At 46.8% G+C, this 21,425-nt stretch overlaps 2 protein-coding genes across 9 annotated transcripts in view; one reads left to right on the top strand and one right to left on the bottom strand.

The window, feature by feature from the left end:
* The window catches only part of MYH10 (myosin heavy chain 10), a 121,818-nt gene extending 103,566 nt beyond the window's left edge, over positions 1-18,252 (top strand). For 6 of the 8 annotated variants that reach the window (XM_020869052.2, XM_020869050.2, XM_020869056.2 and 3 more), the window contains 14 exons: positions 390-596; positions 1,004-1,108; positions 1,892-2,044; positions 2,410-2,658; positions 2,930-3,142; positions 4,645-4,857; positions 6,098-6,259; positions 11,203-11,331; positions 11,684-11,772; positions 12,532-12,655; positions 12,730-12,938; positions 14,314-14,422; positions 15,803-15,975; positions 16,648-18,252. In XM_020869052.2, coding sequence (XP_020724711.1) covers positions 390-596; positions 1,004-1,108; positions 1,892-2,044; positions 2,410-2,658; positions 2,930-3,142; positions 4,645-4,857; positions 6,098-6,259; positions 11,203-11,331; positions 11,684-11,772; positions 12,532-12,655; positions 12,730-12,938; positions 14,314-14,422; positions 15,803-15,975; positions 16,648-16,792 — 2,280 coding nt within the window. In that variant the 3' untranslated portion in view covers positions 16,793-18,252. Of the gene's footprint in view, positions 1-389; positions 597-1,003; positions 1,109-1,891; positions 2,045-2,409; positions 2,659-2,929; positions 3,143-4,644; positions 4,858-6,097; positions 6,260-11,202; positions 11,332-11,683; positions 11,773-12,531; positions 12,656-12,729; positions 12,939-14,313; positions 14,423-15,802; positions 15,980-16,647 lie in introns of those variants that run through there. The other 2 variants (XM_020869057.2, XM_070479069.1) reach the window with 1 other exon arrangement.
* NDEL1 (nudE neurodevelopment protein 1 like 1) overlaps positions 17,124-21,425 on the bottom strand; it is a 61,899-nt gene continuing 57,597 nt past the window's right edge. The window contains exon 9 of the mRNA XM_020869067.2: positions 17,124-20,714. Coding sequence (XP_020724726.1) covers positions 20,687-20,714 — 28 coding nt within the window. The 3' untranslated portion in view covers positions 17,124-20,686. The remainder of the gene's footprint in view (positions 20,715-21,425) is intronic.

The following is a 21,425-nucleotide window of genomic DNA, read 5'->3' as shown; positions in this document are numbered from 1 at the left end:
CCTCCTGATGACTCAGTGCAAAACCTCGAACAGTTGGTGTCCTGCCCTTGATTACCTGGTGCCTCCCCCACCCCCATCCCCCCACCTCTGATCTGTCCCAGGCACCACACAGGGTATTGCCTTTGTTCATTGTTCCCGCTTCCATGTCTCGTGCTGGCTTCCAGAAGTGCTCCCCTACCCTCCCCCCATATCTGTATCTGCTGTCCTAAGTTGTGTGTTCCTGCAACAGACATCTTCACACTTAGAACAAGTGTTTTCATTCATTCATTCAACAGATGTGGACTGCAGGCTCACCCAGTGTCAGCATAGTTCTCCAGATACCAGAGCAGCGCCCTCTGTGGCCTTCATTATAAAATTGCTAGTGAACTGTTTTTCCTTCCCTCTCCTAGTTCAAAGCAAATCTGGAAAAGAACAAACAGGGCCTGGAGACAGACAACAAGGAGCTGGCGTGCGAGGTAAAGGTGCTACAGCAGGTCAAGGCTGAGTCCGAGCACAAGAGGAAGAAGCTGGACGCCCAGGTCCAGGAGCTCCACGCCAAGGTCTCAGAGGGAGACAGACTTAGGGTGGAGCTGGCTGAGAAAGCCAATAAGTTACAGGTAGGCCTGGGAAACCATTCCCAGACATCACCCCCAGTGTTGGGTGGGGACTGACATTCAGGGGCACACAGGCAGCCCCCAGCACACATTAGGCTCCTTGTGTTGGTTCTCCCACTTAAAGCTCACATCACTCCGAGATGGGTTTGATAGATGAGGACGTGACTAGCTCGACTGTCCTTGGGACTCAGCTGGCAGTTCTCGGGGGTAGAGCTGCAGGCAGGCAGCCCAGAGCCTTCCCCACCCTCTGTGGCCAAGACTGCTGCGTCTTCCATGTGCTGTCCCTTTCTCATGTGATTGTGGACACTATTGGGTTGGTCAAAAAAATGCAGTTTTTCCATAACAGAACCACCACTCTTTTCTATCTGCCCACTGTTGAAGGGAGTCTGATCTTTTATTCCTCCTTGCAGAATGAATTGGATAATGTCTCAACTCTTCTAGAAGAAGCAGAGAAGAAGGGTATTAAATTTGCTAAGGATGCAGCTGGTCTGGAGTCTCAGCTCCAAGACACACAGGTATTCTGAGGGTGGGGAGGGTATTCATCATAACTCTCCTGTTTCTATCATCTGTGAGCTTGTGAAACACGCTTGTCCCAGAATTGGCCTCTTATCACCTCTTTCTGATTTCCTGTTTTACTTTTATTTTCAACTGTCTTGTACCACAAGCCTTGATGCTCAAGAGCCCTCCTCTGAGCTCATATATAGAGCCTGTGGTTCCTTGTCTGTAGGGTGTGTGGGCGCCTGGGAGGGGGCTCTGGCCTGCCACTTGGGTGCTGCCTGGGGTGTGGTTCACCAGGCGGTGGTCCTGTTGTACGCTCATGCATTGCTGGACATGTTAAATACGATGGTTTTCTCACGGTTTTGACCCATTCTGCTGACCTGAGAGCAGCAGGAAGGGATTCAAGAAGTGATGAAGGATGTGGAAAAAGGAAGCTCGCAGGTCCCTGGCCCCTGGGGGAGGTGTTGCCATTTCTTGTGAACAGGATTGATTTTGTGGTGGTGTTTTTTTGGCCACCACTTGGTTTTGGGGATCTTAGTTCCCCAACCAGGGATGGAACCCATGCCTTGAACAGTGACAAAGTTCAGAGTCCTAACCACTGGACCACCAGGGTATTTCCCAGTGAACAAGTTCAAAGCACTCTTTTATTACAGGCGCTGTTTAAATGATCATGTGTGTTTTAAAATCACTTGTTTGTTATTGTCACTGGGTATTCCTCACACTCAGTTTTTTTAATTAAGGATATGGTGGTTTGGGTGATGACTGTAACCTGAGTACTGACCTTCTATCAAAATGAACAGGAGCTTCTTCAGGAGGAGACGCGCCAGAAACTGAACCTGAGCAGTCGGATCCGGCAGCTGGAGGAGGAGAGGAGCAGCCTCCAGGAGCAGCAGGAGGAAGAGGAGGAGGCCAGGAGGAGCCTGGAGAAGCAGCTGCAGGCCCTACAGGCCCAGGTGCGTGAGGCTGTAGGGACTGTGGCCCTCCACCTGTGTGTCATGTCCCTGTCCTGCTGGATGTTTCCAGCTCCATTTGGGACAGTTAAGTGGGCCTTGTCCTAAGTGAAACCCCTTAAGTGTGTTTTCTTCAACCTCATCACACACTAACCCTATGCTGGTTACAATGTTGGGAGATGTAAGGTTCCAGTCTATTCATTGTGTGTAGATGATTAGTGAACAAGTTTATGGTCTAAGATTCATTTGCTCAGAGTCACAGAGTATTGATTTATTTCTTCTCACAAGATAATGAAAACAAGTTTTACCTTTTTTCCTCAAATGTGAAATCCAGGTGAGTTCTTTAATGTTGATCTTTTTTCCTTTAGTTGACGGATACCAAGAAGAAAGTAGATGATGACCTGGGGACAATTGAAAGTTTGGAAGAAGCCAAGAAGAAGCTCCTCAAGGATGTGGAGGTGCTGAGCCAGCGCCTGGAGGAGAAGGCCCTGGCCTATGACAAGCTGGAGAAGACCAAGACCCGCCTGCAGCAGGAGCTGGATGACCTGCTGGTAGACCTGGACCACCAGCGCCAGATCGTCTCCAACTTGGAGAAGAAACAGAAGAAGTTTGATCAGGTGGGGTCCACACTCCCAACTCCAGGCTTCAGGGCCAGCACCCCACGTTTCCTCCTGGCACAGCCCTCACTTTCATCATTTGGATTTAAAATAATCCCTTATTTAAAACAAGATGTATTTGTAGCAAAACTGGAAAAAGTCCAGCATAAAGGAGGGAATAGAATAGGAGAACACCCATGATCTCATGGTGATCTGTCTGTAAGTCAGACATGCAGCAAATGAGAGAAGTCCAACATTGATCTTTACTGTTTCCTGACGCCATCCCGTGTAGCTGTTAGCGGAAGAGAAGAACATCTCTGCCCGCTACGCAGAAGAGCGCGACCGGGCAGAGGCAGAGGCCCGAGAGAAGGAGACCAAAGCCCTCTCCCTGGCCCGCGCCCTGGAGGAGGCCCTGGAGGCCAGGGAGGAGGCTGAGCGACAGAACAAGCAGCTGCGGGCGGACATGGAGGACCTCATGAGCTCCAAGGACGACGTGGGCAAGAACGTGAGTGCCAGGGCCCAGGCCGTTGGGGAGCCAGCAGCTCGGAAGGGCCAGCCCAGAGCGACATGGACGAGGTGGTCTCGGCCTGTCAGGTCAGGGTCTTCCAGGATGAGCTGTCAGGTTTTCTCCTGTCTGTCCCCAGTTACCTGCACCAAAGCCAGGCAGGGCGTTCTCGTGGTTTTCACAGACCCTCCCCACTGTAACCTGCATCCTCTCGGGAGCCTTGTGAATGGAGTGTTTCTTTGTCCCTGGGTCACGGGGTGGTTATCAAACCCAAGTATCGCAAGTTGCCTCAGATTGAAGGCAGTGGGGTCTGTCTCCTGCACAGAGTGGGGAACCTGGAGAGGAGCCAGGGGGACCCCTTATCCCCTAGCTGCACATGCCTTCCATGATGCTGCCATGATATTTGTTCACCCTGCATCCCTCCCTTAGTGTTGGAGGTTTGAGGAGAGCGATGGGGATCCAGGCCTGGGGGTCAGAACAGGTTCAGGGTTTGGCTCTCCCCCAGCTCCATTCAGCCTCTCCACATTTCCTCTTGTGTCCAATGGACATGATACTTACCTATTTCATGAAGCTGCTACAGATGTGCTCTGAAAGACACGAAGTCCTCTCTAAAAATAAAATCTCATTTTCCTGGGACATGAGCCGTCTGGCCATATAATGAGGGTGTGGGACTGCCCTTCCTGCTGAGTCTTCTACAGCCCAGTTGGACAAGAGCCCCCTAGCATAGAAATGGCCAGGATTACATAGTAAAGTGCAAAGAGAAAATTGCAGCACTGAGTCCGTCTTCTTGTTCCTTGTTGGTTTCCTCTAGAATAAACGATAGTCACACATTCTTTCCAAAAACATTTCCTCTGTGCCTGTGAAGTGCCAGGCACCAAGAGGCACAGGCCTCCTCATGTCCTAAGGTGTCTTCTGTCCTCAGGAGAACCGACATGGCCATGAACCCCAAGGGACACATAATAATAGTGCCTGCACATGCCTGCCTGAGAGTTGTCTCTGAGATCAAATGGAACATGACGGGGAGCACCCAGCACAATGCTGGGCACAGAGAACTTAGTAAATGGGTACATGGTGGGGATCTGTGTCCAGAGAAAGGTCAGACCTCTTTCTTGCTGTACCATGCTTCCTAGGACTCACACACCTTAATATTTAAAAATCTGCACATGTGCATTTTCAATACAAATCATCTTCACCACAGCAAGAAGGAGGGGCTGTGAGACCGCAGGCCAGTGGCCAATCAACAGGCCATTGCCCTGACACCATGCTTTTTTTCTGATCATCAGCTTTTAGAGATCTCTCAGCTGCATGATCCACGGTAGGGCACACGGGCATCAAGTCAGGCCTGTCATTCAGATGGTGCACTCTGAGATGAGGACTAGTGCAGCGGCCAGGTTGGGGTGGGGGGTGGGGGGGGGTGCCTGGGGGGGTTGGCTCTATAACAGGAACTACTGTCCATGCATGTCCCTCCAAGGGTCATACCTGTGCTTCTTCCTGTGGTCTAGGTTCACGAACTTGAGAAATCCAAACGGGCCCTAGAGCAGCAGGTGGAGGAAATGAGGACCCAACTGGAGGAGCTGGAAGATGAACTCCAAGCTACAGAAGACGCCAAGCTTCGCCTGGAGGTCAACATGCAAGCCATGAAGGCCCAGTTCGAGAGAGACTTGCAGACCAGGGATGAGCAGAATGAGGAAAAGAAGCGGCTGCTCATTAAACAGGTAGATCTTAGAGGTGTGGCCCCCAGAACAGGCCCTTGTTTGTGCTCAGAGACCAGTTTTGAGCTGGTGATATTCGCGTTGGAACATAGTAGGTGGAGGAAATGTACTGGGTCATATAACTTTATCTTTAAAATGTAATGTAATTGGTTTTGATTTCCAATTTCCCAGATTATCATTACTACTTAAAAGCCAGTAGGCTGTCCAGGGACATGTAGTCAGGTTCAAGTTCTGGGAGTTTTACAAATGTCAGTAAAGGGAAGAATCAGTATATACCTGACAAGGTGATTCAGAATATTCTGAAGGTCAGATTGCATGTCCTCATTAAACCACTCTTTAAAGGGAAAACTCTAGGTATTTACATTTTTGTTATTTGAAAACATTGCTTGGGCACTTACAATTTATATACTTTTCTGAGTGCATTTAAGCTTCTAATTTAAAATTTTAAAGTGAAACATTCCCAAGGGCTTCCCTGATAGCTCAGCTGGTAAAGAATCCACCTTCAATGCAGGAGACCTGGGTTTGATCCCTGGGTTGGGAAGATCCCCCTGGGAGAAGGGAAAGGCTGCCCACTCCAGTATTCTGGCCTGGAGAATTCCATGGACTGTATAGTCTATGGGGATGAAAAGTCTCGGACACAACTGAGCGACTTTCACTTTAACATTCCCTTGGAGTTCATGGTATCAAGTCTTTTGATACTTTATTATTTTTGGTCCACTAATATTGTATTAGTCATTTATTGCTAGATAACAGATTAGTTCAAGCTTAGTGACTTAAAACAGCACACATTAACTGAGTTTCTGTGAGTTGGGAATTCTGAATCAGCTTATTAGCAGGGAGCATCCATCATCTGAAGGGCTGACTGGGGCTGGAAGGAGTGTGTCCAAGCTGTTTGCCCATGTGGTTGACACGTGGGCCCCTCTGCAGGGGTTGGGGTGTCCCTGTGTGGGGGAAGGGGGGAGTTTCCCTAAGAGCTTGTCTCGTGCCTTCCAATCTTATTGCATCACCTGGACTAGAAGCTTGAGATCAGGGATCCTGCCTCCTTACACACTCTCGCCATGGTCAGTGGAAATGATTTGTACCAGGTGGAGATATTTATAGATCTCTGTACAAATTCAGCTGCTAATAATAATAACTGCTTGGAGGCAGAGAGCCCCCCTCCTGAGTAAGCCGAACCCCCATGGGCCTGTTCTCTGTGTGAGGACACCAGGTCTGATGGATGTATCCTGACACTGCCTGTCAGGTGCGGGAGCTCGAGGCAGAGCTGGAGGATGAGCGGAAACAGCGGGCCCTGGCTGTTGCCTCGAAGAAGAAAATGGAAATAGACCTGAAGGACCTGGAGGCTCAAATCGAGGCAGCTAACAAAGCAAGGGACGAAGTGATCAAGCAGCTCCGCAAACTCCAGGTGAGTGCCACCAGCCGTCAGGGTGTGATGGTGGGGTCATCAGGCCCTGCTGAGACCACCGAGCACGACATGGCCCGTGATGCTGGAGAGGAGGCTCTGGGCAGCATCCAGCCACCATCGTGCTGGCGGGCTTAGTTTGCCACGTCACTGCTGCAGGGCACAGGGCCGCTGTCATCCTCAGCTGTAGGCTGGGGCCACAGGCCATAAAGATGATACGTGTATAGCTCCAGCATCTACAGGGTGGGCTTGGCCCCTTTTGGATTGAGTGAGGTGGAGTTGCCAGGTGGGCACTCACTGAGAGACAAACTCTTGGGGCTCTGAATAATGTCTTGTGGTCAACTAAACACGCAGCCACCCACTGAGAGTAGGTGGTGTCGACTTTGTCAGCCAAGGCCACGAGCCGCTCCTGGGGTTGGGGGGACACAGCAGGCCCAGCTGCAGCATGGTCTTGCAGAAGCGGTCGTTGAGCAGCTTCATGTTGCTCTGCTCCGCCTCCAGCTGTGCCTTTCTGTCCGGTCAGCAGCATCACTTTAGCTACTCAGATGGCATGCCGGTTTTCACTGTCACAGTGACAAAGTGATTTCTGTAGTAACTTGCTGTATTGGCAGGATGTGATGGGCTCTCTCATACAAGGACACAGTTCTCTGGAGGGAAAGACAAGCTTTAGAAAATTTCCATTCCTTTGGCCTTGGTGATTCTGCATCTTTTTCCATTCTCGATTATCTATTCACTCCCTCGGTGGTACTGTTTTACAGTGCGAAAGTTTTTTATTTTGATGGAGTTCAGATTATTTTTTCTTTTGTTTCTTCTGTTTTTACTATTTATGAAACCACTACCTAATCCAGAGTTTTATGCAGTTCATGGAGTCACACAGTCGGACATGACTGAAGAGTTTTATACTTCTGGCTCTTTGTAAATCCATTTTAATTTTTATTATGTAGTTTGATATATGAACCCAATTCATTCTTTGGGATATGGATATTCAGTTGTCCCAGCACCATTTGTTAAAAAGATTTTCCCCATTGAAATTATCTTGGCCCTCTTGTCAGAGATCAGCTGACCATAGACTTGTGTCTATTTCTGGACTCTTAGTTCTATTCCTTGATATCTATGTCCTCCTGCCAGGACCACACAGTCTTGATTACTGTAGCTTTATAGGTTTTGCACTTGGGAACTATGACTTCTCCAGCTTTGTTCTTTTTCATGACTGCTGTTCTGGGTTCCTTCCGATTCCATTATAGGATCCATTTAGGATCAGCTTGTCAGTTTCTGCCCCCGCCTACCCTAAGCCAGCTTGAATTCTTATTTTACATTGACTTGGTAGATCAATTTGGAGAGTACTACCATCCTCACAAAGGTATTCAGTTTTCCACAAACATGGTCCATGAACATGGCTGTCAGTCCATTTAGCTATTTCATTTTTCTCTGTGATGCTTTATTTTAGTTTCTGGTGTACAAGTCTTATACATTAGCTAAATTTTACCCTTTTGATTATAAGTATAGCTGCTTTGTTAATATTTACAGTGTTTATAGTTAGTGTATTGAGTTTCAATTATTCTTGTACAGTTGTCCCTCAGTATCCGAGGGGGATTGGTTCTAGGACCAACCCCTCCGCCCCCATGGATACCAAAATCCTCCAATGCTTAAGTCCCTGATATAAAATGGTGTGTTACTTGCATATAACCTGTGAACATCTTCTCATATACTTTAAATCATCTCTAGTTTACTCATAACAACCTGATACAAGGTAATGGTTGCCCACGTGGCAAATTCAAGTTTTGCTTTTTGAAATTTTCTGAGAATGTTTTTCCTCTTAATATTTTTGATCCACTGTTGGTTGAATCCATGGGTGTGGAGCTCAGGTATGGAGAACTAACTGTATTGATTGATCCTGTATGCTGCAGCCTCACTGAACTTATTTATTAGTTGTAACTTTTTTTAGTGGATTCCTTAAGATTTTCTATATATTTTCATCTGCAAATTGAGCTAAGTTTTATTTCTTCTTTTTCAATCTGGATATCTTTTATTTCCCTGTCTTGGCCTAAATGCTTTGACTAGCATCTCCATTATACTGTTATACAGAAATGGCAAGGGCAAACATCCTTGTCTCATTGCTTATTGTAGGGAAAAGCATTCAGTCTTTGACCATTAAGTATGATATTAGCTGTTACTTTTTCACTGATTCCCTTTATCAGGGTTGGGGAAGTTGCCTTCAGTTTATTGAGTGTTTTTTATTATTCTTCCAGTTTTATTTCGTTTTTTAAAAAAAATTTTTTTTATTTTAATTGGAGGCTAATTACTTTACAATATTGTGGTGGTTTTTGCCATACACTGACATGAATCAGCTATGAGTGTACCTGTGTTCCCCATCCTGACCCTCCCTCCCTATCCCATCCCTCAGGGTCATCACAGTGCACCAGCCCTGAGCACCCTGTCTCATGCATCGAACCTGGACTGGCGATCTGTTTCACATATTGATAATATACATGTTTCAATGCTATTCTCTCAAATCACCCCACCCTCACCTTCTCCCACTGAGTCCAAAAGTCTGTTCTTTACATGTGTCTCTTTTGCTATCTCACATATAGGGTCATCATTACCATCTTTCTAAATTCCATATATATGCGTTAATATATTGGTGTTTTTCTTTCTGAGTTACTTTGCTCTGTATAATAGGCTCCAGGTTCATCCACCTCATTAGAACTGATTCAAATGCATTCTTTTTAATAGCTGAGTAATATTCCATTGTGTATATATACCATAGCTTTCTTACCCATTCATCTGCTGATGGACATCTAGGTTGCTTCCATGTCCTGGCTATTGTAAACGGTGCTGCAATGAACATTGGGGTACACGTGTCTTTTTCAATTTTGGTTTCCTCGGTGTGTATGCCCAGTAGTGGCATTGCTGGGTTGTATGGCAGTTCTATTTCCAGTGTTTTAAGGAATCTCCACACTGTTCTCCATAGTCGCTGTACTAGTTTGCATTCCCACCAACAGTGTAAGAGGGTTCCTTTTTCTCTGCACCCTCTCCAGCATTTATTGTTTGTAGACTTTTGGATAGCAGCCATTCTGACTGGCATGAAATGGTACCTCACTGTGGTTTTGATTTGCATTTCTCTGATAATGAGTGATGTTGAGCATCTTTTCATGTGTGTGTTAGCCATCTGTATGTCTTCTTTGGAAAAATGTCTGTTTAGTTCTTTGGCCCATTTTTTATTGGGTCGCTTATTTTTCTGGAACTGAGCTGCAGGAGTTGCTTGTATATTTTTGAGATTAAGTCTTTGTCAGTTGCTTCATTTGCTGTTATTTTCTCCCATTCTGAAGGCTGTCTTTTCACCTTGCTTATAGTTTCCTTCATTGTGCAAAAGCTTTTAAGCTTAATTAGGTCCCATTTATTTTTGCTTTTATTTCCATTACTCTGGGAGATGGGTCATAGAGGATCCTGCTATGATTTACATCAGAGAGTGTTTTGCCTATGTTTTCCTCTAGGAGTTTTATAGGTTCTGGTCTTATATTTAGATCTTTAATCCATTTTTAGTTTATTTTTGTGTATGGTATTAGAAAGTGTTCTAGTTCCATTCTTTTACAAGTGGTTGACCAGTTTTTCCAGCACCACTTGTTAAAGAGATTGTCTTTTCTCCATTGTATATTCTTGCCTCCTTTGTCAAAGATAGTCTCCATAGGTTCATGGATTTATCTCTGGGCTTTCTAATTTGTTCCATTGATCTATGTTTCTGTCTTTGTGCCAGTACCATACTGTCTTGATGACTGTAGCTTTGTATAGACTGAAGTCAGACAGGTTGATTCTTCCAGTTCCATTCTTCTTTCTCAAGATTGCTTTGGCTATTTGAGGTTTTTTGTATTTCCATACAAATTGTGAAATTATTTGTTCTAGTTCTCTGAAAAATACCATTGGTAGCTTGATAGGGATTACATTGAATCTATAGATTGCTTTGGGTAATATACTCATTTTCTACTATATTGATTCTTCTGATCCATGAACATGGTATATTTCTCCATCTATTTGTGTCATCTTTGATTTCTTTCATTGGGTTTTTTTTTATCAGTTTTATAGTTTTCTATATATAGGTCTTTTGTTTCTTTAAGTAGATGTATTAAGTATTTTATTCTTTTCATTGCAATGATGAATGGAATTGTTTCCTTAATTTCTCTGTTTTCTCATTGTTAATATATAGGAATGCTAGGGATTTCTGTGTATTAATTTTATATCCTGCAACTTTACTGTATTTATTGATTAGCTCTAGTAATTTTCTGGTGGAGTCTTTAGGGTTTTCTATGTAGAGGATCATGTCATCTGCAAACAGTAAGAGTTTTACTTCTTTTCCAATCTGGATTCCTTTTATTTCTTTTACTTCTCTGATTGCTATGGCTAAAACTTCCAAAACTATGTTGAATAGTAGTGGTGAGAGTGGGCATCCTTGTCTTGTTCTCCTGACTTTAAAAACAGGAAATGCTTTCAATTTTTCACCACTGAGGATGTTTGCTGTGGGTTTATCATATATGGCTTTTATTATGTTGAGGTATGCCTTCTATGCCTGCTTTCTGGAGGGTTCTTATCATAAATGGATGTTGAATTTTGTCAAAGGCTTATTGAGTGTTTTTATATTGAAAGGTATTAGGTTGCATCTGTGTCAATTGAAGTGATCACATAGTTATGTTAATTCATTTCTGGATGTCAAATCAACCTTGAATTCCTCAGATAAATCCCATTTGGATGTGTTGATAGATCTTGTTGGTTTCTATTTTATTGAGGATTTTTGCATCTACATTCATAAGGGATATTGACTTGAATGTTTTCTTTTTTTTGTCACTTCGACATACTTTTATAATACTCATATTTTATAATCTGGGGGGAAAAGTATGTTTAAAAAAAACTAAGAATAAACACTACCCCAAAACTTTCCTCCTCCTCATGCCTAGGCTCAGATGAAGGACTACCAGCGTGAGTTAGAAGAAGCTCGTGCATCCCGGGATGAGATTTTTGCTCAATCCAAAGAGAGTGAGAAGAAACTGAAAAGCCTGGAAGCAGAAATCCTTCAGTTGCAGGAGGTTTGTGTGTTTATTTATTCATCTATTTGCTTAACAAATATTTGCCCTTGGAATTGCTCTAAGACCAGATAAATACATTTTAGTTTTTCTGTAGCCAGCGTGATCTCACTGACCATTTTTAATATGGTGCTGGACCATCTTACTGCTTCACTTGGGCAAAGTGGTCCCATTTTGATATTGTTCTACCTGACTAAAGACAGAGAGGTTGAATAGTGTATTTCTCAAATCTGTTTACAATTTGAGGCATACTTGATGCCTCGAGCAAGGTGACAGCAGCCTACAGGCACTGTCAGACCTCACACTTGAGGAAACTTAGCAGCCAGAGCTTACATGACAATCTGAACTCACTCAGGAACTTGCCTCATCCGAGCGAGCCCGCCGACATGCTGAGCAGGAGAGAGACGAGCTGGCAGATGAGATCGCCAACAGCGCCTCTGGCAAGTGAGTCTCCTGAGCAGGTGGGAAGGGGCGGGTATCTCACCAGTCCTCAAAGGCACTAGGTCGGCTATGGGGGTCATCTGGCATTGGGGAGTCAGTGGTTGGTTTGCTCATTTGTTCAAAGCCTGGAGAGATGAGCACAAGATGCTGGGCCTTAGCCAACTGGCTACAGCCCTGCCGGGTCACACCTCCCTGCACCAGTCACGTCCACACAGGTTGAGGAAGGGCCTTCAGAACCTATCTGGCCTCCACAGGCTGCACGGCCTTGCAGTACAGGGCCTCACTTTCACATTTATTAGGTCTCTTTCCCTCGACATATGTTTCATTGAAAGTCAGGTTTTGGGTTTTTTGTTTTTTGTTTTTTTACAATTAAAAGGTTGCTTTCTCCATTTAATGGCTGTCCTAAGGATCCATCATGGTCATTTTCTAGTGTGCCATGGTGAGGAGCTGGCTTTGGATCTTGGTGCACTAGACAAGCTAGGGAACACCAGGATCTTTTTGCACTTTAAAAGCTGACACTGGCTGTGGAGCAAAGCTGGAGGGCTGCACAGCGATCCAGGCGAGAGATAGCAGGTCCTGACCAGCTGGAAGGCCTGAGAGAAGTGGGCAGCGTGTTTGGAAGCAAAAACTAACAGGACCTGGCAGATTGGGGTGGGAGGAGGGGAAAGAGAAAAATTAAGAATGCTGCTCAGCTTGTGGTAGCACAGTGGGTGGAGGAGCCCTAGGAGTTCTCCGTGCTGAGTGTCGCCGCCTGGGCTGCAGGTCTGCACTGCTGGATGAGAAGCGGCGTCTGGAGGCTCGGATCGCACAGCTGGAGGAGGAGCTGGAGGAGGAGCAGAGCAACATGGAGCTGCTCAACGACCGCTTCCGCAAGACCACACTGCAGGTGGGCCTGCCATGTCCCCTCACCCCAGAAGGGACTGTGCCATCCCCTGCACAACTGACCCGTCTCCCCTTCAGGTGGACACGCTGAACACTGAGCTGGCGGCCGAGCGCAGCGCTGCCCAGAAGAGCGACAACGCACGCCAGCAGCTGGAGCGGCAGAACAAGGAGCTGAAGGCCAAGCTGCAGGAGCTAGAGGGCGCTGTCAAGTCCAAGTTCAAGGCAACCATCTCTGCCCTGGAAGCCAAGATTGGGCAGCTGGAGGAGCAGCTTGAGCAGGAAGCCAAGTAAGAGGTTTTCAGTGCTGTAAGCCACTGTACAGTATCTCTGCTACAGACTAGGTCGAGGTTTATAGAGATGATACCAGTGCCCCTTGTCCCGGGGAGCTTCGTTGCTGGGGAAAGAATCACAAGAGCACATATAACCAGAGAAGCTGGTGTGAGCCCTCAGGGAACACTGGGCTCGCCTGTCAGCTCTTCCCAGACTCAGCTGAGGGCTGATCATGCTGTGTGTGCCCTGTGACTTCCTGGTGCCATAGTTTACATCTCTGCCCAAGGCTGAGCCCAAGTTCACGGCATCACGTAAAATGCTACAGTGTGTTGGCAGAGAAGAAATGCAGTGAGACAAAAAAACGCAAGTTTTTTTTTTCTCCTTTAGGAAGGGATTGCTCAACAGTTTCCATTCTGGTGTCTTAAACCATTCTGAAATTTATGAGGAATTGCACAAAGCAGCTTTTGGGCAGGCATTTACATATCTATTAGAATAGAATCTCAGACGGCCAGAGCTGGAGCAGACTTTCAACTTCACCCTCTTGTTGAGGAGCTTGGGGGCCCAGAAACACAGGGTCTATGCCCAGAGTCCTCCCCAGCCTAGCATCTGGAACTTTGTCCCCCTGCTCTCAAATGTAACAGCTAAGGGTTTGCTTGTTGTTAGTTATAATGACTTGGCCCTTTCAACTGGCTCCATCCTATCCATTTTTGTGTAACATTTGTGAAGGAACAAAAAACCCTTTTGTGTTTTCAGTGGAGTTCTCCAAGTTAACTCTCCTTCCTTCACATGGGACAGTGGAGGCCTGTCTAGAACATGGTGCCTTGACTCCTACCTGAAGTGGGGGGGAGTTGTTTCAGTGTTCAGCTGCTCTAGCATCTTGGTAGGTACGAGCTAAGTCGCTTCAGTCATGTCTGACCCTATGGACTAGCCTGCCAGGCTCCTGTGTCCATGGGATTCTCCAGGCAAGAACACTGGAGTGGGTTGCCTTGCCCTCCTCCAGGGGATTTCAGTCAGTGGGAAGTAAGTTTAAATTGAAATAATCAATAAATTGAGTGTTTTGTTTTCCAGGCTAAAATGTTAGGTGATGAGAGTAACCAACTAAGGTTTTCATTTCCAAAAACTCTACACTCGATGTAAGTGACCTTTGATCTGCAGAAGATCACTAAGATGATAAATACCCATGTGAGGGAATAATGCAGGTGTTCTGCCTGTCAGCATTAGACTACGCAATCCATGGTTCAACCAGAAGGGAGCAGTTTCTGGGCTATGTTGATCACGATGACACAGGGGTCCTGGAAAGCACTCTTAACGTGTGTCATCTTCCAGAGAAAAGGACTTAAAATATTTTCATTGCAAGAACTGTGAAAATGAGCATGTTGATCATTTTCACAGGGAAAGAGCCGCCGCCAACAAACTAGTCCGTCGTACCGAGAAGAAGCTGAAAGAAATCTTCATGCAGGTTGAAGATGAACGCCGCCATGCTGACCAGTATAAAGAACAGGTAAGGAGAGAAGGCACATAAAAGGAACACATCTTCCACCCTGAATGCTGTACAGGAACACAGATACGAGACCAGCCATTTTACTATGTGACTCGCTGACTTAGGAAGAACTGTTGGAAACTCTCACTTCTAGTATTTCAGTACACATGCTGTTTCTTGTTCCTGCTGGTCACTCCTGCATGCTGGGGATACAGAGGCGATTAGGATGCAGCCCTGGCCCATAATACATATTAAGAAGGGGTGGGCGAGAGCCTTGGGGAAGGCTTGAAGTGGGGAGGCCTGAACTGATCTTAACTACCATGTTTCCTTCACTAGAGTGGACACTGCATGAGTGCAGAGATTTCTGCCTGTTTCACCCACTGTCATCTGAATGCCTAGAAAAGTTGGAGTTGGCAGTCATTGAATGTTGGCTGGGTGGAGGGGCAGATGCAGGAGGTAGTGGGAAGGGAAGAAGAAGCGAGTGCACTGCACGTGGGACCCAAGTGGTCCTCGTCTGTGTCCAGGCATCTGTTTCCTAAGTGTCAGGGCGTGTCAGCTCTGTACTGGCTGCAGCCTGGGGGGCTGTGCTCTCGCTCGTCTGGGAGACCTGAGGATTCACTGCCTCTAGCCCAGACCCTCCCTTCCCCACCCCAGGGCCTAGCAACACCGAGAGCAATTCTGGGTGGGTGTGAACTGGACCAGCAGAACATTGGCCAGTTTCTGTGGCTCAGGAGTGAGTGGGCCAGTGGCAGGCCGAGTTCTCACTTGGTTTTCCAGAGTGGCTTGGTACTTAAATCAACACAGAATATTGACATGCCCATGTTGATAGGAGGTGTAAAATGAATACACCATCTCCTGGGGGTGGACACTATCTGTGTTGCTGGCTCTTCTGTGTTTTGCAGCAATAGCAGTTTCCTTTCACAATTCCATAGATCACTCATGTGAAGATGTCACTTTTCTGTAGAAAACTCAGGGATGAAAATTGGTTTTCAATTGTTTAAAAGTTTCCTTTAGCCTTATGGTGTGTTAAAGGGCTTCCCTGGTGGCTCAGAGGTTAAATGTGGGAGACCCGGGTTCGATACCTGGGTCGGGAAGATCCACTGGGGAAGGAAATGCCAACCCACTCCAGTGTTCTTGCCTAGAGAATCCCATGGATGGAGGAACCTACTAGGCTACAGTCCACGGGGTTGCAAAGAGTCAGATACGACAGAGCGACTTCACTTTCACTTTCAATATACTGTGTAGCAGAGAACGGCAGGCTGTTGAAAAGGCCTTAGGCCGGGCCCTTGTGTGTGCGCACACATGTGGCCAGTGGGGCAGAGGCCTGTGCTGAAACATTCAGGACACAGCGATGCGAATTTGGATTCAGCGGTTTGACTCGGTTCCTGTAACTTCCCCGAGATGGAGAAGGCCAACGCCAGGATGAAACAGCTTAAACGGCAGCTGGAGGAAGCAGAGGAAGAAGCCACACGTGCCAATGCATCTCGGCGCAAACTCCAGCGGGAACTGGACGATGCCACCGAGGCCAACGAGGGCCTGAGCCGCGAGGTCAGCACCCTGAAGAACCGGCTGAGGTGAGTGGCTCCAGACACTGTGGTTTTCTTGGCCATGTATGCAGGTCCCTCTTGGCATGTACCCATTCAGGACTCCTGACCATTGGTGGTCTGAAGAACAGGGAAGCAACAGGTCACTCACTCACTGGCTCTGTGTTTACTCAGGGGCTGTGCAAATGCACGGCTTGAAGCTTGTGTGCCAGCCCAGGAGTCTGTCCCTGTCCCTCGTGGGCAGGGGCAGCCTCTCCACGGCAGACTTGATGCACCCCAGGATACAGGAAGCCAAGGCTTCTCCCCAGAAGGACAGCTTAGCACAGGTGTGGCCTGTGGGCTGGAGCCTGTCTGCTCTGCTCTTGTATGCGAAGAGTGGTGTTGACATTGATAAAGGTTTGTAAAAAGACCAGCAGAGACGTTAGGAGGCCCACAAAGCCTGCACAGAGCATTTCCTCTCCATCTGCCCTTTGGGGAGCAGCTGGCCGGGGACGAGCCGGTGGTGCTTTCCTCACTGTGTCTGGGAGGGACAACAGGGGCCAGCCACCACACCCCCCAGGATGATGCTCAGCGGGTGGCAAAGCACAGAGCCCTTCAGATCTCTCCACCACCCCAGGGGCTGTGTCCTGGGTGGGGAGGTTTGAGTCCTCAGGTGGTTGGACAACTTGGCGGCCACGTGCACCTGCTTTCTGTTCCCTCCAGGAGAGGCGGCCCGATCAGCTTCTCCTCCAGCCGATCAGGCCGGCGCCAGCTGCACATTGAGGGTGCATCCCTGGAGCTGTCGGACGACGACACAGAAAGTAAGACCAGTGACATCAACGAGACACAGCCGCCACAGTCCGAGTAAGTCCAAGGAAGCCGGAGAAGGCGATACCGCAGGACATGCAGGAAGTCACCTGCACCCCCGCCTCGGGGCCTCCTGCAGATCTGGGGAACCGGCGAGCTGCGAGACTCCTTCCTGAGAGATCAACTGTGTCTTAAGGCCTCATGGCCTACACACACGTCTCCTGCTTCAGATTTAGGTACAATTGCTCCCCTTTTTATATATAAATATATATATATACACACAAAACCTACACATATTAAACAGATCGGCTCATCATTGCATCTATTTTCCATATATCCACCAAGAGACCATTTTATAATACATATTAAGAGAACCCTTTTTCAAACAAACGCCAGACCCGCTGCCAGTCGCTGGGTCATGGGGCCACCTAGCGGTTGCCGCCCCATCGCTCTGCATGCTCTGTCGTACAGACAGCTACCTTAGTTCTGTGTTCACGTGGCCCCTGCCTCCGCAGCCACATCAAGTCCCTTAGAACGTTGTGGAACCTAAACTGCACCTGTAGCTCTCATTTCCTTCAGATAATGATTGACACTATTTCAGTGCGCAAACTGTGAAAGGGGCTTCAGTGAGATGGGGGGTGGGGTGGGGGAAGCAGCATCCATGGGGTTGCAGTGCCCCTCTCCCTCAAGTCGTGGGGTCCCCGCATCTCTTCACGTGAACTGTCTTCAGCCAGGGCTGCTCTGTGCCGACAGGACAGTGGCCATGATGCAGCTGAGGCCCAGGGGCAGCCATCACAGTGACTTCTAGATGGCCTGCTCCTCGCAGCCACAGGACCCCCAGAGCAGAAGCTAGGGGGACACCCTTCCTCGCCAGCCAGGCTCTCATGCTGACCTTGCAAATTCAGCCGCTGCTTTGAGCCCAAAATGGGAAGATTGGTTTTGTGTCCGAGACTTGTTCAAGTCTGTCAGTGAGGGGGACAGCACCTCGGGAACAGAGGCCACCCGCCTGAATGTTGACATGCCAGTGGATGACTCCTTTTTCATTTCTCCCTCCCCACACCCTCGGGACAGTGTTACAGTAAACATTTAGCATTCTGTTTTGGGTTGATAGTTAATCAAACTGACATTACAGAAAGTGCCTTAGACACTACAGTACTAAGACAATGTTAAATATATTATTTGCCTCTGTAACAATTTAATGTATTAAGTTTTGACTGTGCTTCATATCATGTACCTCTCTAGTCAAAGTGGTATTATAAACATTCAGTGACAATGAATCAGTGTTAATTATAAATCCTTGATCCTCTGCAATGTGCTTGAAAACACAAACCTTTTGGGTTAAAAGCTTTAACATCTGTTGGGAAGAATTTGTCATGTGGGTTTGGAATCTTTGATTTTTTCCCCCCTTTATGAATTGTACTGGCTGTTGACCACCAGACACCTGACTGCAAATATCTTTTCTTGTATTCCCATATTTCTAGACAATGATTTTTGTAAGACAATAAATTTATTCATTATAGATATTTACGCCTGCTCTGTTTACTTGGAGGAAAAAGCACCCGTGGAGAATAAACAGACCTCAATAAACAAGAATAATCATGTGAATGTGCAATCTGTTTTCTCACCTTCTGTTCTCGATTCCCCACCTGTAATGTGGTTGGAGGTTGGACTTACAGTGTTGATAGCCAGGCTGCTTGTTCTGAGGGCAACGCACGCCCAGAAACTGTCAGGTGACGGGCGAGTTCTCTGGGCAGGCTGGCAGCTGTCCTGCTCTCCTGATGAGCGGTCCAGGACTGTGGGATGAAGCCTTGAGAGGAGGGTTTCATTGTCCAGTGAAGCCCATTACTGGATTAGAGTATTTCAAGAGGCCCAAGAAGTTTCAGACTATTTTCAGGCAGGATACACATTAAAAATGCTTTGGGAGGGTTTGGTGGTGAGATCCAAGGGCAGCTGTGGGCCAGATAGAATGGGCCGGAGAGAAATCTAGGGGAACACAGTCATGTAGCCATGTTGGCGTTTTTTTATGATATGCTCAAGTTAAGCTGGTTCTGGTGGTCTAAAGTACATACTGAAGCTGCTTAGCAGTTGTGAGGATGTGAAAAATGGGCTGAAGTGTTCCCTTTCTCAAAACTGTCACTAGCAGGAGGAAAGGTGAGCTGCACTTACGTCTCTCATATGCGTTCTCACCCTTGCTTTTGGTGTCTCAGTCCAAGGGTTTGTGGAATTCAGAGGCTTTTGTGAAAAACTCCTTCCCTGCTAGCTGGTTTAACTGTTGTTCACGTCATACTGTTTCCCACCTACTCAGCCGGTCAGGAGAAACAGGACCTACATGAACAGATTCCAATTCCTGATTCCACAAAGACGCTAACTAGACGGGACCTTTCTTCACTAAACAAACCACTGCTTCATAGTCTGAGGTGGTTCATGAAACACTTACACTATAGCTGGGAGCTGGGCTCTGGGCATGTCAAAGTCAAAGCAGCTGGCCAGCGCCCACCCACGGGCACATGGTCCAATGTGAGGAGGGGTTCCAGAATGCATGGAGAAGTCTTAGCCTTTTGTGGAATGCAGTCTAGATGAGCTCTCTTAGGATTTTAACTTGGTCACATACACTAAATGCTCTGTCTGCCCTTGCCTAGAATGCAGACATTCTAGAAGACTCTTACTTTAGTAGAAATAATATACCTGTTCCCAGCCTGCCTATCCTAGGCATGCTGACATCAGGAAGATGAGCACGGTTTCTCTCACCAACCTTCTTCCCCCTCCCTGGAAACCTCAACTAAGATGAAACGAGGTGGAAACCAAATTCTTAACAACCAGCCTTCCCTATGGCTCTGGGTATCATTGACTCATGTCCATTTCCTCCTGAAGCCAACGTTGCTATGACAACAGACATGTTTATCAAGACAGGAAGAGCTCACAGCTCAGACTCGGAACCACCACTTCCTGCTCCACCCTAAAAAAAAAAAAAATCACAACAGCCCATGGGTTGGAATCTAGAAAGTGGACACAATAGAGCCTTGCACCCTAGTTCAGGCAGGCAGGCCTGAGGGAAGCCCATGGCTGAGAGCTGAGGGGAGTCCCCATCCACAGAGGTTTCCCAGTCCCGGCCCCGAGAGCTTTCCCAAATTCTGAGCTTTTGCTGAAATGCTGCATCTGTGCACCATCAGGACCAACCAGGCAGTCTACCTCCTTGTGTAGCCACCTGTCATTTGGGAATCTAGCAAATCATGTGAAATGTCTCATACAACCCTTTTCAGAAATGTAATATGAAACTTATCGATAAGGGTATATTGACATGATAATACCAGTTTCCAAAGAATGTTAACCCTAATTACAGCACCGTGTACCACATGCGCAAAGCATGATTACCGTAATTACAGTGTCCATGTACATGCATAAAGTATGATTACCATAATTACAGCATCCATGTATCACATGCACAAAGTATGATTACTGTAATTACAGCATCCATGTATCACATGCACAAAGTATGATTATTATAATTACAGCATCCATGTATCATATGCACAAAATATGATTACTATAATTACAGTGTATGTGTACCACATGTACAAAGTATGATCATGTCCCCAAGCCTTAAACCAAGACTACAAACTCACGTTTGATGCATTACAGCAGTGAGGCCTGTTTATTTTTTCAAAGAAGCCCAATAATAGACTCCATGCCCACTAACTGGATGTCATGAAACTTACTCAAGATGTAATGTGTCATAATCAGACTATTAAACACTGGATCTGACTGGGACATCCGAGCAGACTGCTGCCTCTATCAAGGACCATACCATACGGAAGCTGAGATGCTCCTGTTCTCACCTGTGTAAACTCAGGCACCCCACAATCACCTTCAGGAAGTGGCAGCTGTCATGTGGTTGTAATTGCCTGACTCCTGGTGAGGTCATTAAAGCCCAGCATCAGATCTTGTAGTGAGAGTATCAGCAGCTTCGAAGAAAGTTCTGGAGCCTGCAGCGGAGCAGAGCTGCACGGTCAGTGCTCACCGTGCCACAGAGGACAACATTGCTCAGGAAAACATAGACAAGGACCACTCGGGTCAAGACACAATTCAGAACATCAGAATTACAATGTGAAGTCTAGGAATATGTCTCATTTTCCTTTTTGTACATGAATTAAATAAGTGTGATATGATGAAAATCTGCATAAAGAAGTCTTTAAATAAATACAAAGTCTTGGGGCTTTGCCAGCAGCTCAGTGGATAAGAATCCGCCTGCCAATGTAGGAAACAATGGGTTTGATCCCTGATCCAGGAAGATTCCACATGCCGTGGAGCCGCAAAGCCCCTACTGAAACCTGAGTTCTACAGCCCATGCTCTGCAACAAGGGAAGCCACCATAATGAGAAGCCCACGCTCCACAACTGAAGAAACCCCATGCAACAACAAAGTACAGCCAAACATAAATACAAAGTCTTAAGCATTTTCAATTACACACTTACAACTGCACACTTTTCCTACTACTTCACAAAATAAAGGTGTGTCTTATAATTGCTGGCACTTCAGCGTCCATGAAATTCAGAACTCTCCTCACTAGGCAGTTCTGGGGTGGAGCCTGGGGGCATCTGAGTGGTCAAATTTCCCCTTGGAGGCCTCAGCCCAGTCACCTGGCAGGTCCAGGGAGCCCCTGCTTTGTGCTGCTTACTCAGATTTCACAACTCCTA

The sequence above is a fragment of the Odocoileus virginianus genome, chromosome 17 (assembly GCF_023699985.2).
Source record: "Odocoileus virginianus isolate 20LAN1187 ecotype Illinois chromosome 17, Ovbor_1.2, whole genome shotgun sequence".
Taxonomy (NCBI): Eukaryota; Metazoa; Chordata; class Mammalia; order Artiodactyla; family Cervidae; genus Odocoileus; species Odocoileus virginianus.
Note: the sequence above shows the minus strand (reverse complement) of the source record. Positions and strands in the feature narration are given on the sequence as shown.